Genomic DNA, 17,310 nt, shown 5'->3' on the forward strand with positions numbered 1-17,310 from the left:
ACATAAATGCAATTCCTGTAGCAACTAAGCCCAAGACGCTGCTGTAGCTGACTCGGGGCCCCAGCCCTGTCTCTCCACGGCCCCGCCCCTGCACGACCCCGGGCACGCCTCTCCCTCCGGGGCTGCCCACAGCTGGAAGTACTGCACAGTGCTGGAGCTTCACCCCACACCCAACTGCTGCCAGCCCAGTTAAAAAAGCACAGTTATACGCTTCTTGCCTATTTATACAATAAGCACTAAGGTTACACTTTATTTACAACTTTTGAAAAATGTACAGTTTCTTACATGGGTTACTTGTGCAAAGTTATACTTTTCAACTAACAGACCAATGTGCACACAAAAGACACTGGAACAGTGGACAACACAATTGCAGGTTCCATCCCACACTGCTGCTTAAGGTTCTGTATCCAAAGGTACAAACTTACCTTACAAAAAAAGTGACTGGACTTACAAATGTTTTTTTTCAGAATTGAAAAAATACTTTCATAAAACTGAAGGGAATGAACTCAAGCATGCAGCAGTAGCTCACACAAACCACACAGTCATCTACTAAGAGCAGAAACTGCAGAGACCCGAGTGCCTACCATGGACTTAATTCAAACTTTCCACAAGACAAAGTTAGATCCCAAACAACTTATCTTTCTCAGCTAAAGATAAGGGGCAGGAGAGACACCGAAGGAGAGTAATTCCATCGCCGGAACAGGTCAGGTTTTACCTCTTCCTTAACGTGGAAGGCCTTTTGCTGAGTACCACAGCTCTACCTGGTTTTGTCCAGTAATGTCTTGGTGACAAGACTATAGAAACCTACTGACAGTTTCTGTAGGCATGTCCTTTAAAATAGTAATTTAAAAAAAAAAAAAAAAAAAAGGGCTTGTTTCTCACCCTCAGCAAAGATCCAAGTACCACAGCCATAGTGATTTATGTAGATCTGTACATAAATCTTGCATGTGAAGTGCAGAAGTAACAAGCATTCCAGGGTCTTACTACATTTTTGAATTGGAATCAATTGAAGAGTTGATTTTTTTTTTAACATGAGTAAAGGAGTTGATAAACCAACAGAAAAGGGAAACAAAAGATGATTTCTTCACCCAGTAATTACAAATGCAGTGGGGTCTAAACCGATTGTAGAGGTAAGTGACCAGCCTGGACACATCAGCACTTTAGTTAATATCAGTTAAAAAATGTGTATGTATATAAACATCCCTTTTATCAAGCTACACATAAGCATCACTGTGTATAACACAATTACAATTAAAAGCTTAGTGTACACTACAGAAATGCACAATACTGCCCTAAGACTGGAGAGGGACCACAGAAAATGAATTCAGCATCAGTAACTCTTTTGCAAGTAACCCAAGTACAGAACGTTTGACTTCAAAGTGGGTGCGTTCTGATGTCCAAGGAGAAGTAGCTTCAGCAAGGGAGGGTGGCAACAGCACAACAGCTATTTTGCTTGCAAAGTAAATGCTAGGAGGAAAAAGATGACTCGGACACTTTGTTTATTTTCCTCATCAACAGTGTTCATTTGCATCATCCTGGGTCAACAGTCACGCCAGCTCTGTTCTACTATTGCAGAAACCCGTTTTTCATATTCCCGCTTATTCTCTTGGTATAGCTGAGCTGCCTGGCTGTTTGCTGGACTGTTCGGATTTGGCTCATCCAATAGGGACTGTGCAAAGAGAAAAAGATCCTTAGGCACTGCCAAGTACAGCTTTCCAACACATTTTCTAAATGATCCATACTAGTCAGAGCAGAGATGTTAGTGCAGGTGCAGCATACTGCATCCCTGCAGCTGGAAGGCTTTAGAGGCTTTGGCCACCAGCATCACCCTTGCACAGTGCAGGTGACTTGCTGTGACAGCCAAGCACTGGTGGCTCCCTGCAGTGACCACCTGTGTCACTGCCTGGCCAGTTTACACCTGGGAAGGATTCACACTTTGCCAATATCAAGGTATAGCTGCTATACTGACTTTTAGGAGAGGGGACAAAAAGTTTCCTGAGCTATTTTTGTCAAAGCATCCTAATGTCATTCTGTCTCTTTGTGCAGAGTTCTTTTACCTGTATGGATGTTAAGATGGAGGAGACATCATAAGTGGGGCTCCAGCGATTCTGAAGGATATCCAGACATATACTACCGTCTGCATAGACTGGAAAGGAAAAAAAGAAGCTTAAACCACAACTTAGTAGTAGTACAGCTACTGGCTTTTCTCCCCAGTATTGCCTGATCCTGGAAACCTGTGTACAGACACTGCAACAGTCCATAGTGTCTGACAGGCTGAAATCCTGCAAACAGGCCTGTAGGCAGGAAGCAGTAATCTCCTCACCAACAGAAGCCTGAAGTATTTAAACTCAACCCCTGGTTATTCTCTCACAAACTTCTGTGTCATTGAAACTACTGCGTGGAAAATTAACAGATTTTAAGGCAAAAAAGAAAAAAATTAGCTACCCAGAAGTGAACCACAGAACACCCACAAACAGTTGTTCACACTCAAGGTTTCCCCATGAAACAGAGTCCAGTCACCTTACTTGCACAGCAGCTACAGGAGAACCTTCCCTCCCTGCACTGTACCCACACTTGCCATTTTGGAAAGTTTCTGGTATTTCTGCACAAAGCTATTATATATTTGGAGGCAAGGAATACCTCTCCAGCCTTTAGTTACCAAGGAAGGGGATTAATGAAACAAGCTTACTGTCACTGGCTATAGCTGGACCCTAACACTGTATTTCATGGTATATCATTCTTACAGGCATTTTGGTGAAGAAAAGTGATAGAAGACAGCTGCATTCACCGGTGTCACTATGCTATGTCTACAATACATACAGACAGAAGTCCAAAGCACTGCTATTTAAGTACAAAACATTCTTCTGTAAGGCTCAACAGGCAGTTGAGTGTCTCATCAGTACTGTGCTGTAACACCTGAAAGGTAAGAGGCTCCTTTTATTGCCCCTTTCTTTTCAAGCCTGAGCACTACTCACATATCCATCCTTACCAAAACTACACAACCACACTGCAATTTTCTGCCTTATTAGATAGTGGAAACTTTTATAATAAGTAGACTTTTTATACAGCAAGCTATAACAAAAACAAACCCAGCTCTCACTTCCCCCCCCCCCACCAAACCTCCAACAAAACAGCAAAAGTAAACCCAAGCAACATGTAAGTACTTACCATTTGGATGAAACATTTTAGAGACAAATCTGACAGTAGGTGGCTTATTTGGGTATTCTTCTGTGAATTCTATTGTAAGTTTGAAAGTTCCTGGAGTTGAAAAAGAGATAAGCTACCTTTATTCATCATGAATTTACACAAGAGATGCTTAAGTAGCAGACCCACAATACACACTGACACTATTGTGCTCACACAGGCTTGTTGGATATGGAACACAGACTGCAATCCCACAGCAATTCCTTTACTCTCACAGAGTTAATCATTAATGCTGAAGTCACAAACAGTACTGGTGCAAGACTAATTCCTGTGACTTACTTTTATTGCCAAAACCAGTCAAAAGGTTTATGTAGGGAAATAAATCTACCCTTGTGGTTCTCTTCCAGAGAGCCTAATCCCACTACACTGTACACACAACAGCAGTGGGTGTAGAACCATCTGTGTAACACAACGTCACTCGGTGAGTCCTATCTATGGAATATGCTGTCATGGCAAGGACCTTGTCATTTATTTCCTCTAAATTAAAAAAAAAAAAAAAAGAGAGAAAAAAAAAAAAGAAAAAGTCATGTTTCTCAACTGCAGGTAATCAGGTCTTGCAGAAAAGTAGTATCGAATGCAGCATCCAAATCTGACACTTTAAAACATTAACCGAACCATTTACTTCACACTAACGGGACATCCTTAAAGAAAGACTGATTAAGCAGAAACAGAAAACTGTAGTTGAGTCTCAATCTAACCATTTTAACAGCCTGCACCAACATAAGTTATTTTAGCCCTCCTCCTCAGGCTATGACAATCTGAGAATAAGAAGTCTGTCAACTAAGCTGCACATATGGGTTCAGGGGATTAAGGATTACTCCTGATTCAGCTTGGTAACTAAGGAACTCTGCCTACTCCACTGCAGACCATGCGAGCTCCTCCCAGCCACACTACCACCAAGAGCAACCAGCCCCGTAGGCAGCTTTGGATGTTCCTGGGTAGGCCCAGAGAGAAATATCTGAAGCACCTTCATATAAATGTACAGCTCTCCTGCAGAGGGACTGCACCTGACAGTAACAGCAGCTGGAACAAGCTGCTGATGGGACATATTGCCTTTTTTGAAAGGGCATCTTTATGTATCAGTGATGAGTCAGGTTCCCCCCATCCCCTCCATGCTCAGTGCCCTTGCTTCCTACTGTAAGGGAGTTTTCCAGTACTAATATAATGAAGTTATTCCTTTGTTTGGCTTGCCAACATGTGCCAACAACTGGTAAGCCTGAGAACAGATTTTTGGTTTTCCTTTTTCTTTGAAATCAGCGAGGACCTACAAGATTTCCCAGGGACTCCTTTCTTTATAAGGAGATAAACTGTAACACTGAGTTGCAAGAAATGAAGGTCATTGCTTTGACGTTCCAGTTAGCAAATGAAGACACAGCACAGATGCTTTAGCACTTTCTCTGCAGCAGTGGGAAGTCTCAACACCCTAAAAATAAGTTGATGCATGTTTGGTTTTTTTATGAGCAGCCTAACAATGTAACAGCAGAGAGCCAACACTATACTATCTCACTGTGAAACAAATGAGCCAGAACAGTAGAGTTAGGATTGTTCAAATTACTGGAAGTCTGCAGTGGGGTTGGGTTTTCAAGTTTACTCCAGCTTAGTCCAGAGGCACACAGCCAGGTCTGAGATCAGCTTGAAACCCAGGAGTGCAAAGTTATTAACAACTTCTATCAGCTGCAAAAATCAGCCCCTTAGAACCAAATGCTTAGAGATTTGACTTCAGATACTCTCAGCTCTCTTTGCCCCAGTTTGGGTTCTCAGTAGCCTCCTCCTGAGGAAGGAGTGACTAAGCAAGCAGTAGACTGAAAACCAAACACAAACCATCACACTGGTTTGACAGTAACAGGTGCAGTTCGGTCTCAGAATCTATTTAAAACTACTGAAAGAAAGGGAAACTATTGTCCCACCAGAGACAGGGCAGCGCTTCTTTTAACAAAAATCTGAACAAGGGGCTCATCTGGAGCAATATCCAGCTGGTGTATCTACCTACTCAGATTTCCACATCAGGGACCAGAGTAGCAATGGCTCTTTGGAAATGCTCCACAGTACGCAAACCCTCACTATTGAGCTTTATTAAAGGGCAAATCCAGAGATCTGACGCACCGAAGTCCAAGGGTCACACACAAAGCCCACAACAGGTATCACAACATACTGCTGGGGATGAGGCCTTCAGTGTCCAGTGTCACCAATTTTAATGCTTTCAACTGGTATTTCTCACAACTTATCCTAGGCAGACATTTTTAAAACATAAATTATCATATTTACTATCATTATTGATATTGGGATCACCACTAATCTTAGGAGAACATTCTCCTTTTTGCCCTGTACTTACCTTGTTGATCACTTCCACCTCAGAATTTGAGACCCTGACACAGCCAAGAGAGGCTTCTGCATGGCCTGTACACCCACCCCAGCAACTCCAGAGAGCAGAGCCCATCTCCCTACAGGGCCCCTTCACTGCAGGGCCCCTTCACTGCACCCCCCAAGAGCAAACCCTCCATTCCACCACCCAAAAAACAGGGATGAGCTCTTTCACTCCTGCACGAGGATACAGGATCCATATTCCATAAGCAAGGCATAAACCACACAGAAGACAAATGCCTTGTGTTCTCTGTTCAAGCCTCCTGCACAATCACAGCAAGGCAGGATCCTATAAAAGCTGAATTTAATACTTAAATCTCTCTGAGTCAGGAATCCTACACTAACCACAGCGTCATCACCCAGTTTTAGAGAAACAGGTCTAAAGGACTGGGACAGCCTGGATTTCCATGGCTGTGCCAGCATTACCACTTTAGATACCACACACATAAAGATTCTTAGAAAAATGGTGATGAGCAGGATATAGATCCTCAGGGTCCTACTGCAGACACCTGCAACTGAATCCTCTTAAACCAGAAGATGGAAGTTGTGCTGCTGATCTAAATTAGTGGTTGCTCCTAAGCTGAGCCAGCCCGCGCACCAAGTTGTGAGAACACCCTCCAAAGTCTGGGGGTGGAGAAGGAGGGATATCAGCTGCAGAATGCCACACAGCAAGTAAACAAATGTGTTTCAACCTCAGGTTTGCAGCCCAGACAAACTACAACATCTCAGAAACTTCAAGCAGAGAAGGGCCTCATCAGAACAAGGATAAAAAACAGTAACTCTCATGATGCCGGCATTATTATATCTCTAGAATAACACCCCCCCACCCCAAACCCTCCCCCAAATTTCACAGGTTACTTTTACAAGAACTAAGCTATCTGAAATTTTACAGTATCACCATGGAGTGAAAGAGCCTAAAAATTAAAAAGAACACTGACCTGCAAAGGCTTCATGAGAAAGATTATAGAGTTTCAGTGTACCTTTAAGTCTCAAGGCCCCGTGCAGTTGTAAAACAAGTCCAAACTAATGTTCTGTTAAATTAAAATTTCCTTACTCTTACCTACATGAAGCTGAACCGCATCTGGACTGCACTACCATTATCTGAACTGTGCTACTCCACTCCCTGAATGGGAAAGCACAGCTGAGGCTCCAACAAGCCCTATCTCCAGGCACCACTTAGTGCTTTGTTATCTAGTCAGGTAAGATACATCCAGAGGAGAGGAGATAAGCAGATATTCTGCAACACAAGACACATCTGTTTTCCTGAGCACAAAGTGTGAAAACACAGACTTTGCTAAGAAAAGAGCAATCCATCACCCCCTGAGATTACATTATGACATCAATCAAAGAAGGAAGACAGCAGCAGAAGCCTCAAACATCTGCCTGAACCTCAAACTGCTGTGAGTGCAACATGTCCTCAGTACCCAAAATAAGGACTCAATTCTGCCTCAGAAAGCACAGAGGAAATCAATATGTCAGGTCCCTCAAAAGCAGTCCTCAACCTTCTGCAACTAAATGGAAATATATGGAAAAAAAAACTTATAGCATCTGTTAACCACATGCTGAGCTGGAAGAGCCTGAGCATGGCAAGAACCTGCATTTTAGCACACTGCAAGGAGACAGCTTTCTGCTCCAAACAGTGAATCACTCTATTAGCAGCAGTGCTCCAAGAGCCTAAGCAGCTCTAGCAACCCCCACAGAAGTTTAAGTGGGCCCTTCTTTAAGGGTTACCAGATGAGACAGCAAAATACATTTAGTCTAGCTGTTCTATTATGCAATGTTTTAAGTCCAAGTTCTAAACATTAGACTGCTGAAGCAGTTACTCCAGCAAATTTCTTAACTAATGAAAGACATTAAAAAATAAGTTAGTCTTCAGAGTTTTCTTAGGCCTGAAATATTTAGTTTTCAAAACCTTCACAGAGAAATACAATCTGCAATTTAGAGGCATATCCACAGGTGGATACCTCCAAGGATAAACAAAGACAAGGGAGTTAGCCAAGAACAACATAAGAGTTAAGGAATTTTTCCTGTGCTTTTGTCATGAGTCATGGAGATCTAAGATTAATTACAGCCTGCACTGAAAATATCTTAAAAAAAATGCATCACTGATTTCAGTTAGACAGTATTTCATGTCTAACAGGTTTTCACAAGATGCTTAAGTACTCATACAGTATCAGTAAACCTATCAAAGTCAGTAACACCAGATGGAAACAACATGTATGTCACCAAGACCTATTTAGTCAGCTTTTAAACTCAAAAAGTCTTTTCAATCTTAAGTCCTGAGTGATACCAATTGTAGCAGAACTAAATAAATGACAAGAAAAAGGCACTCATCTGAACTTCCTCAAACATTCAGCACATTTCCTACTTCAGCTGACTCATGTTGGAACTTGCTCACAAAACATTTCCAGCATCAGAAAAAAACAGAACTCAAACAAAAGACAACAGTTCTATACCAAGTTACCCAAAGATGGTTACCCAAACATTAATGTCCAAAAAAACATGACCCAGAGTTCAACAGAAAAGTCTGTAGAGATCCTTAAAGTTACTTATAATAGACACAGCAATTACAAGGAAGACTGCACAAGCTAATTTGTATGCTTCTGTAAGTCAACATAGCAATCTAAACCTACAACACTTTCTGAGAATAGGATTAGAAAAATAATATTTATCGAAGTCAGGCACACACGTGTGTGGTCAGGTGAACATGCACCCACGCCCCCCCAGCCCCCATCCTCAACCCCACACCTGTTACAGACTACGGCAGTGACACCAAGGCCGTGTCAAACCGCAGCAGTTTAACCCGAGAAAGCCAAACACCAGCCCCGCACGCCGCACTCACCGTCCTCGAAAGGGGTCCCCTCGGGCCTGGAGAAGGGAAAGTAAAGCACAGCGTTACCCCGCTGGCAGCCCGGCTGCAGCCCCCCGGCGGCTGAGCGGCCCCCGCGGCCCGCCGCCCCCTGCCCCGCCGACTCACCCGAAGATGACGGCGTTCCACACCATGATGTTGTTCTCAGAGGGGGCCCCGCTCACCCCGGCCGGGGGATCCTCCTGCAGCCTGCGGGGCACAGGGACGGTGAGCGCGGCCCGCGCTGCGCAAACGGCGTAACCCAGGACACTGCTGCGCAAACGGCGTAACCCGGCCCGCCAGCGGCCGCGCCACGCAAACAGCGTAACCCGGCCCGCCAGCGGCCACCTGCGCAAATGGCGTAACCCGCGACAGGCAGCGCCGCCCGCGCTACGCAATCAGCGGAGCGCGCCTTGCCCCGCCGCCATGTTGTGCTACCCCCTCCTCCCCCGGTAGCGCTCGGCCCTTCGTCCTCCTCCCGCCCGCCCGCCCCTTTACCCTCGGCCCGTGGCCTCGGTACCTCTTGAAGTCCCGCATGAGGCGCCTACGGGCCGGAGTGGACATGGCAGGCTGAAGGTTATAGCTCAGGCATACACTGCCGAAGGGAGCGCCGGGCGCGGCTGAGGTTCGTGCTCCGACTGAGGCGGCGGCGGCGCTGACGGACAGGAGCGATCGCGGCCTCTACCACTACGGCAGGCGCGGGGGAGGGGGGGGAGCCTGGGCTGCACCGACTCCTACGCCGGCAGCCGGACGGTCCCGGGATGTACCAACGGCGCGGGGAGAGGGGGGCGGAGCCGGATGTGGCTAAGCCCCCGGCCCAGCCTCTACCACCACGGCGGGGGGCGGTGCCTGGAGGGCAGTACCAACGGCGGCGGAGGGCGGGGGTGTGACGTGAGCAGTGGCGTCACGGAGGGAGTGGCGCGGCGGCGGCGCTGCGGGTTAGGATCAAAACAGTTCAGCAGGGAGAGCAAAGGGCAGGCGCACGAACGAACCGAAACAAGGAGCTCATTCCCCACTTCCCCAGGGTAGGCAGGGTTCCACCACCTTGGGAAGACAACACCATCACTCCGAATGGTCCCCCTTTCCCTCCTTCTCCCTCAGATATATGGCTGAGCATGAGGCCATATGGTCTGGGATATCCCTCGGGTCACTTGGGGTCAGTGTCCTGGCTGTGTCCCCTCCCAGCTCCTTGTGCACCCCCAGCCTCTCGCTGCTGGGGTGGGGTGAGGAGCAGAGAAGGCCGTGGCTCAGGATAAACCCTGCTCAGCAGTAACAGAAACATCTCTGAGTTATTGGCACTGTTTCCAGCATAAATCCAAACCTCAGCCCCACACCAGCTGCTGTGAAGAAAATTGACTCCATCGCTGCCCAAACCAGCATAACGTGCTACACTGCATTTTCTGCTTCTCCAGAGAGTGTTCTCCAAGGGAAAAATAAGCTATTTTCTACGTTTCTTTAACAGCTTTTGGAAACAAAGAATCTCTCTGCTGTCGTGTAAAGCAGGTTGGCTGGGCTCTATTTCTCGAGTTTATCCTCACTTGTAATTTCATATAATCCAGCTGTGTGGGAAGGCGGCTGAAGAAAGACACTGAAGAAAACCCAGTGAAAGAAAGTTAACACTGCTATCACAGCCTCAGTGCGAACGCCCGCACTGCAAACCTGCTGTTCCGGACCTTTCCCCTTTCCCGCTGTACGAGCCTGTGCAGTAAGAGCCATGTGAGCTCCGGGTGCTCGTCAAGAAGAGCCTTGTCCAGTGCCCGGCCTTTAGAGAGAGGCCCAGGAGCCCTGGGAGCCGCCTGGCCGCGTTCCCCCCGAGTGCCGTGGAGCCGCCCCGGCGGGCGGGGCCGGGCGCGCGGGGGCCGGGCCAGGCGGCTCCGAGCCCGCCGCCGCCGCCATGCCCAAAGTGGTGTCGCGATCCGTCGTGTGCTCCGACACCCGCGACCGCGAGGAGTACGACGATGGGGAGAAGCCGCTGCACGTCTACTACTGCCTGTGCGGGCAGATGGTGCTGGTGCTCGGTGAGCTGGGGGCAGGCCGCGGCCCGGCGACGCAGAGGGCCCGGGAAGGCAGGGCGGGGTGTGGGTCCAGGATGCGGGCCATGGGTTTGGGTTCGGGGTGCGGAGCGAGGGTGCGGGTTTCGGGCTCCCGGCGCGGGTGCTCGTCCGGCCCCGCCGCCAGCCCTGCTCTCGGCAGATTGCCAGCTGGAGAAGCTGCCGATGCGGCCGCGGGACCGCGCCCGTGTGATGGATGCGGCCAAGCACGCCCACAAGTTCTGCAACGCCGAGGAGGAGGAAAGCGTCTTCCTGCGCAGGTGGGCCCGGCCTCTGCATCCCCCGTCCCTCTGAGCCCCAGGCCCGGGGAAGGGGCTGCCCTCCCCGCCCACCTGGGAGCCGCCAGCCAGGCACGGAGACCCTCTGTCCGTGTGCTCTGCTCAAGCGCTGCCTCTCTCCCGCAGACCCGAAGGCATAGAGCGGCAGTTCAGGAAGAAGTGTGGCAAGTGAGTGACTTTTTTTAGTATTTTGAATGACTTTTAAAATCTTTCTATGAGGAAAGCATAGGAATCCAGAATCTGGGTTTCCTCTCAGCTATGTGAATTTCTGTTTCCAGGTGTGGACTATTGCTGTTTTATCAACACCAACAGAAAAATGCTCCTGTGACGTTCATTGTTGATGGTGCTGTGGTCAAATTTGGCCAAGGTTTTGGGAAAACAAACATATATACTCAGAAACAAGAACCTCCTAAAAAGGTGATAGAGAAGAAAGTTATCTTTGCTTTTCTAAAGGTGTTATGTATAAAATAACTTAATGGAGAGGGAAGAGGGGAGAGAAAAAAGAAAAGGACCTCTGAACAATAACTCAATTTGGTATCTTATCCATGTCTCCCTTAAGTTTTCTCTGACAGAGGTCACTGCACCCTGGCAGAGGTCCTAGCACTAAAGGAGAGCAAAATGAGCTCTAAAATCTAGACTATGCCTGATGTTGAGGCTCAGTTAACAGAAAGTTTCCCATTGTAAGTAGGTCAGGTTGGTAGTCTGCACAGTGATTCTTAAAGTCTGGCTCATCTATTGTATTTTAGTGAGCTTGTTTATGATAATGACACATCTAAGCCCAGAAATCACTGAGCATAATCCCCCTTTGCCACCCACAGAGTTCAGGGAATCTTGATGGCTTGTATAAGAAGCCTTAAAAGAAGGAGGAAGTAATGCCCACTGGCGCAAATGTTGCCAAGGTTTAACAAAATATTCTTGTTTTTTACCCAGGTGATGATGACCAAACGGACCAAAGACATGGGCAAGTTCAGTTCTGTCACAGTCTCCACTATTGATGAAGAGGAGGAGGAGATTGAAGCGGTGAGTTTTGGATGCCCTTAGTGGCAGCCACATCTGAGCTGGCAGAGCCAGCAATAGTCTCAGTGTTTGGATGAGATGCTACTCTGGGGTTTGCTGTTGCAAAGTGACATCTGTATATTTCAGAGAGAGATTGCAGACTCGTATGCACAGAATGCAAAAGTGATTGAGAAACAGCTGGAACGCAAAGGCATGAGCAAGAAAAGGCTACAAGAGTTGGTGAGTTTTTCTTTGGTGCTGAACACAAAGCCCTGAGATGTGTTGGCTTTGTACACAAAACTTATGTTGCAGATCAGACTGTAAGTGTAGAGAGGCCCTGGTATAGTCACAGGCAACTTGCAACTTTGTGAGGATAAGATTTCCTTTACAAGTTTTATAGAGATGTTCTAGTTCCCCTGAATTTAAAATTGTATGCCATTGCCTGGAGAGCTAACTGAAGAGCAGCCAGCAGAGTGCTTGCAGGGAGGCTTTCTGTGACCTGCAGGACAAAGAACAAGGACAGGAGAAATCAGGCCATGGCTTTGCCAGCCTGTGCTCTCATGTCTGCTTGGCAGAGCAGGTCATTGCCATGAGGCATCAGGGCAAAGCAAAACTCTTGTGGAGGATCTGCAGCTTGGTTGCTACTGCAAGGGGCACATGAAGAATAAATGCCAAGAACATCACAACTGATCTTACTTCCTGTGACAGGAGGGTAGAAGATGGAAAGGGGGAGGAAATGTGCAGCTTCCATCTGAGGATAGAAAGTATGAAATTGTCTCTTGGGCAGCTGGTCTTGGGTTTTTTACAATCTTAAAGATGGTCCTTGTTTTGTATGTCACTTGAGATACTCTTGCTCCTGGTTTTGGAACTGAAAAGTTTGCACTGGTCAGACAAGAAGAACAAACTTAATTGGAGCACTGAAGGGAAAATTACACAGACATTATTTAATTCTGCCTTAATTTTCCTATTCAGGCTGAGTTGGAAGCCAAGAAAGCCAAGATGAAGGGAACCCTAATTGATAACCAGTTCAAATGAAATGCTGTGTATCTGCTGGGTATTCGGAGACAGGAGAAAACTACCAAGAGCTATCACAATTCTGTCAACAAAGCAGAAGTAACAGACTTTCGTCAAGAGTTGCACTGTGCTGCAGAGAGCTTGGAGGATGAGAACCTCTCTGTATCTCTCTGTATAAGTGACACTCTGGGTACCGGTCTCAACTCCAGTGGCACTGGAGACTTTGCTCAAACTGCAGTTTCCTACAGACCCAGTGTTATGAGCAGGCTGTTGCAGGTATATTTACTTTCAAGAATATCTTTTGCTGGGTGCCTTGCCAGGTTCACCTTTAGATACCTGTCTTTTTATTTTGTAATTTTCAAATGTATTTCCCTGAATGCATTAGAACAATGGGTAACTGTACAACAAAGAAATCCTTACAAAAGTAAGCTCTATGCCTGTTGTTCATTTTGTTATTTTAAATGTGTCCAAAAGGTGCAGCAGCCTGAGCTCCAATTAATACAGTCTAGAACAATTGGGATGCAAGGCTTGGGCATGGTGCTGCTGCTCACCCTAACCTGCCAGAGGCAGCCAGCACAGACTGGGCTGCAGCACAGCAGTCTCTGCTCCTGCTGAACATCACAAGGCTGCAGTTGTACAGAATTACACTGTCAGAACAGACACAAGAATATAAAATCCAAGCCTGTAAATAAAAACTGGTACTAACGAGTTCAAATACATGGTTGGAAGTTACTGATACAGCCAGTGATCATTAAAGAATACAGCTGCACATCTGAACTAGCCAACTGGGCAAAACAGTATCGGTATTTGGAGTTGTGAAATGTGAAGGAAAAATTGTTTTGAGTGTACTGACCACTAAGGACTTGAATAGACAACATTACACACCAGTTTTTAAAATACATTGTTTGGGTACTTTGTGCCTCTTGTGTGATGTAATAACAGTGCTCTCTAGCCCATGTCTTTGTTGCTCTATGTTGGATTAAATACCATGTTACAGATCTAAACTAAGATACCTCTCCTGAGATGTTCTTACTCTATCAAGTAAATGCATCATAAAATGTGAGCAATGAACAAGATGCTTCTATCTCCCACAATTATTATGGAAAATTTCCTATAATCAATAAAGATTTTCCATCTGGCTTTATAATCCTGACTGGGAAAACAGATCTGCTTACCTAAGGATCTATCCTTTCTAGGGAAAACAAGGAGAGCAAAAGGGAGTGAACTCAGCCCAGAGATGGGTCTGTAGATCCTGTGATAATCTATTGCCAGCCTAGTAAGAAGGTGTTTACATTAACTCATGCAGTGCTGATCTTGTTCCCTGCTCATCACCTGCTAATCTGAAGCCTATTTCCAGAAGCCTGTGGCCAGAGGCCTTTGGTGGTGTGAAGGGCAGATGTGCGTGGGTACACAAACCCCTTTCCCACTGTGGTAGCACAGTCCAGCCAGGTGAGGGCCTCAGGGTTCCTCTGGGAGTGATCCAAGCCTGGGGTAACAGCAGGTTGTTCTCTATAAAAATTCAGATTTTTTCCCAAGCAAGAGTAAAAGACTTCGACATCTGAAAATAGGTTTTGAACCACGTGAGAGGTGCTGTGATGCAGATGCTGAGTCTGCAGTTGTCCAAGGATGAAGTGTAGTCGTGCTTTAAGTGACACCAGAACGAGCTGACTTGGGGATGGTGCAATTTACTGTCAGGGTTAAGACTGGGAGTGACAAAAGGCTTCAGTTGAGGATGGGCTGTGAAGGGGCTGCCAGGTAGGGATAGGACCATCTTTGCAGTTTGATGAGGCACAAAGAAAATCTGGTAAGTTCCCCAGTTCAGCACAACTAGTCCAAAGCAACTGTTACCACCTACCATCAACTTCCTCAGCTGCCACCTGGAGCCTTGAGACAGCACAGCACAGGCTTCTGAAAGGCCAGTCCATGTTCAATCAGTGTTTGTCGTTCTTGTCATTGGAAATCTGCCTAGTTTAGTTCAAGACTTGTGCATGGACCCAGTCAGAAAGGGGAGTACCTAATTTCTTCTGAGGTGCTTTTGATACACTCTAGTTATGCGGTTCATGGCTGAAAACTCCAACACAGAGAATCTGATACAATACATTATTACATATTTCTTACTTCAATTTGAGCTAGTTCACAATTTCTATATCTAAATGAATTAAAATATATTAGCTGACTGTAGAAAGGGAAGGAAGCAAGGTCACCAAGTTCAAACAATTGATGAAATGAACCAGCTGTCCTGCAGGGTTTCCCATACCCTGGTAGTAAATGGGCAATCTGTAGCAGAGTTCAGACCAAAGGAAAGTCAAAATTTGTTTTCATAAATCTGTAGATAAAGGTAAGTGACAGATTTGTTTAAGTGAACACCATATTGTATGTAAGAACTTGTCCAGATGCAGAGGTATCACAAAATGTGAAATAAAAGGAGGGAGTCTGTTCCAAAAGTAAATGGCCAGACTTACCTTACTGTATTTCATGACTTAGTCCAGTTTCCAAGCACCTTCACAAAATCCTAGCCTGATTTACCACGTTAGAACAGCTCTGGATGTAACAATGCTGCCTGCTTTCCCATAACCTGTACAAAACCTCCACACAATTTGTAAACACTCAAGAGAAGTGGTAACAGTGAATCCAACCTCCTCTGTGTTAATCACAGCTGTGCCTGGGGAGCAGCATGGAATTGTCCTTTCCTGCCCCCTTGAGGGAAGGTTTCTGGTCAAGCCGTACAGCTCTTGTGCTCCATGTTTGTGCTATTTTATTTGCTGACTGATGGCTGATGGCTCGCTCTGACTCTCTAGACTGTTGCACTGATAAATGCAAATTGATAAATACACATGACAATGTGTATGACAAAGTGATCAGCTTGGGAGCTGTAGTAGTCTCAGCTTTTGCTGGTGCTATCCTAAAAAGCCCATGGGGCTTTGCCACATTCAGGCATTTAAAAAATATAAAATTATGGGCTTGTTTAAAAGGCTCCAGGGCTGGGCTCCAAGGATGGAATGGAAGCCTTGTAACTCCCTGCTGAGGAATCCTTATGAACCTAGCTAGCCACAGAATACTGGGGTTTTCGGTAGATTTCAAGACACAAGCAGCCAATCTCTCTTTGGTTGTCAGCCAGAAAAACTTCATCCCCATGTCTGCAGCCAGGGCTCTAACTCCTGTCAATCCCAGCAGGATCAGAAAGCAACAACCAGCAAATCACTGGTGGGATGACACCTCCCAGAACCTCCCTGATGCTGCCAGTCTCGGTGGGGTCTTGAGGACTCATTGTTTCCAAAACCACTATCCCCCAGCAGCCTGGTATAGCTCCAGGGTGAGCAGAACTGGGGCTGTGTCCCTCCAGGCATGTGAGCTTAGCTGTGTCCCCACAGCCCAACCCACCATGCACGTGCTTTGGGCAGCTGATGGGGCCACCTTGCGTGGCTGGGCAGTGGCAGGAACAATCCCCACTCGGAACAACCGATTTTACTCTGCATGACAAAGCACTGCCTCTTCCCCTGCCTCTCTGCACCAGACACTGCCAGTCATGCAGGCAGCACATGCAAGATGCTGGGGCAATGCCTGACAAGGACAAGGACGTAGAGGTAGGGGCACTCCTGGCTCCATCCAAAGCCCAGAGACACAGCCTGGAGTGACCCAACAGTTGCTGAAGGGGACAGAGGAGTGGATGAACTGCCACTCTGCTGGTGTTTTACAAGTCAAGTCCTTGGGGTGGGATGCTCTACTGCAAGACTCAGCAGATAGCCAGGCACAGCCCAGTTGGGGCAGGCTGGTGCACACTGAGCCATTCCAACCATCCCGCACCAATTGCCACCTGCCCCAGCCACTGACAAGCATGTCACACGATCCCCTGTGCAGCTGTGCTGCGTCAACACCTCCTAAGCTTGGGATTTATGGCTGCTGGGCGAGGGGCTGAGACAAAAGCAGCATTACAGGCGTTCACCCATCCCTTCCCACCAGCAAAGGAGCTGATATACCACTCTGGACTCTGCTCCTGTGAAGGAAATCATGATGTGTGATGTTCAGCCCTTCCCACAGGAGAATCACACTTAAAAGGAAAATCCACCCAATCCATGCCATTCTTGGGGCAGTACAACCCAGTGGACAAAATGCTGTGTTGAAGGAACTGCACTCAGTTTGCTGCCTTGTCACTAGCTGGCTCCAGTCCCTTTCTCACCTCAGTTTCTCCACAAGAACAAAACCCTTAATTCCTGTACAGTGTGCTCCTGTGGCAGGCAATAGCAGCAGCTGAACCCCCCAGCCTGGTCCCCAGATAAAGCTGCTCCCAGGGAGCTGCCAGAAGGGGGGAGGTTAAAACCCCAGAAGGCCTACCAACCTGTGCTACCCAACCGTGGAGTGCAGGAAAAAAACCCCTGTGGGCTCTGCCACCTGCCAGAGCTAAAAAGAGCTGTGAAACACATTCTTGTTTCCTGAATTCCCAAAGCAGTCAATAGGGCAGGTAGCTAAAACACATTTTACTTAGTGCTAGCCCTGCACCCCAAGTCCAGTGCAAAATCTGTAGGTCTTAAGGACTTAGGGATCCCCCAGCTCAGCTCCT

General features: G+C 46.9%; 2 protein-coding genes across 2 annotated transcripts; one reads left to right on the top strand and one right to left on the bottom strand.

The window, feature by feature from the left end:
• Positions 1-214: 214 nt before the first annotated feature.
• On the bottom strand, positions 215-9,366 carry UBE2A (ubiquitin conjugating enzyme E2 A). Its single transcript, XM_086850298.1, has 6 exons — positions 8,934-9,366; positions 8,543-8,623; positions 8,408-8,433; positions 3,169-3,258; positions 2,058-2,146; positions 215-1,669 (listed from the first exon to the last, which is right to left on the bottom strand). Exons 1-6 carry the CDS (start codon positions 8,975-8,977, stop codon positions 1,541-1,543), a joined length of 459 nt encoding a protein of 152 aa, XP_086706424.1. The 5' UTR covers positions 8,978-9,366; the 3' UTR covers positions 215-1,540.
• Positions 9,367-9,875: 509 nt separating this feature from the next.
• Positions 9,876-13,899, top strand: STEEP1 (STING1 ER exit protein 1). Its single transcript, XM_086850297.1, has 7 exons — positions 9,876-10,431; positions 10,607-10,724; positions 10,869-10,910; positions 11,021-11,159; positions 11,673-11,762; positions 11,886-11,978; positions 12,711-13,899. Exons 1-7 carry the CDS (start codon positions 10,308-10,310, stop codon positions 12,771-12,773), a joined length of 669 nt encoding a protein of 222 aa, XP_086706423.1. The 5' UTR covers positions 9,876-10,307; the 3' UTR covers positions 12,774-13,899.
• The last annotated feature ends 3,411 nt before the right edge of the window (positions 13,900-17,310 follow it).

The sequence above is a fragment of the Cyanistes caeruleus genome, chromosome 14 (genome assembly GCF_971803275.1).
Source record: "Cyanistes caeruleus chromosome 14, bCyaCae1.hap1.1, whole genome shotgun sequence".
NCBI classification, from domain to species: Eukaryota; Metazoa; Chordata; class Aves; order Passeriformes; family Paridae; genus Cyanistes; species Cyanistes caeruleus.

Coding starts and splice junctions, on each gene's coding strand:
- UBE2A (XM_086850298.1), bottom strand. CDS start 8,977: ATGTCCACTCCGGCCCGTAGGCGCCTCATGCGGGACTTCAAGAG. Junction 8,434..8,542: donor TGGAACGCCGTCATCTTCGG/GTGAGTCGGCGG, acceptor TCCCTTCTCCAG/GCCCGAGGGGACCCCTTTCG. Junction 1,670..2,057: donor CCATCTTAACATCCATACAG/GTAAAAGAACTC, acceptor CTCTTTGCACAG/TCCCTATTGGATGAGCCAAA.
- STEEP1 (XM_086850297.1), top strand. CDS start 10,308: ATGCCCAAAGTGGTGTCGCGATCCGTCGTGTGCTCCGACACCCGCGAC. Junction 10,432..10,606: donor GCAGATGGTGCTGGTGCTCG/GTGAGCTGGGGG, acceptor TGCTCTCGGCAG/ATTGCCAGCTGGAGAAGCTG. Junction 10,911..11,020: donor TTCAGGAAGAAGTGTGGCAA/GTGAGTGACTTT, acceptor TTCTGTTTCCAG/GTGTGGACTATTGCTGTTTT.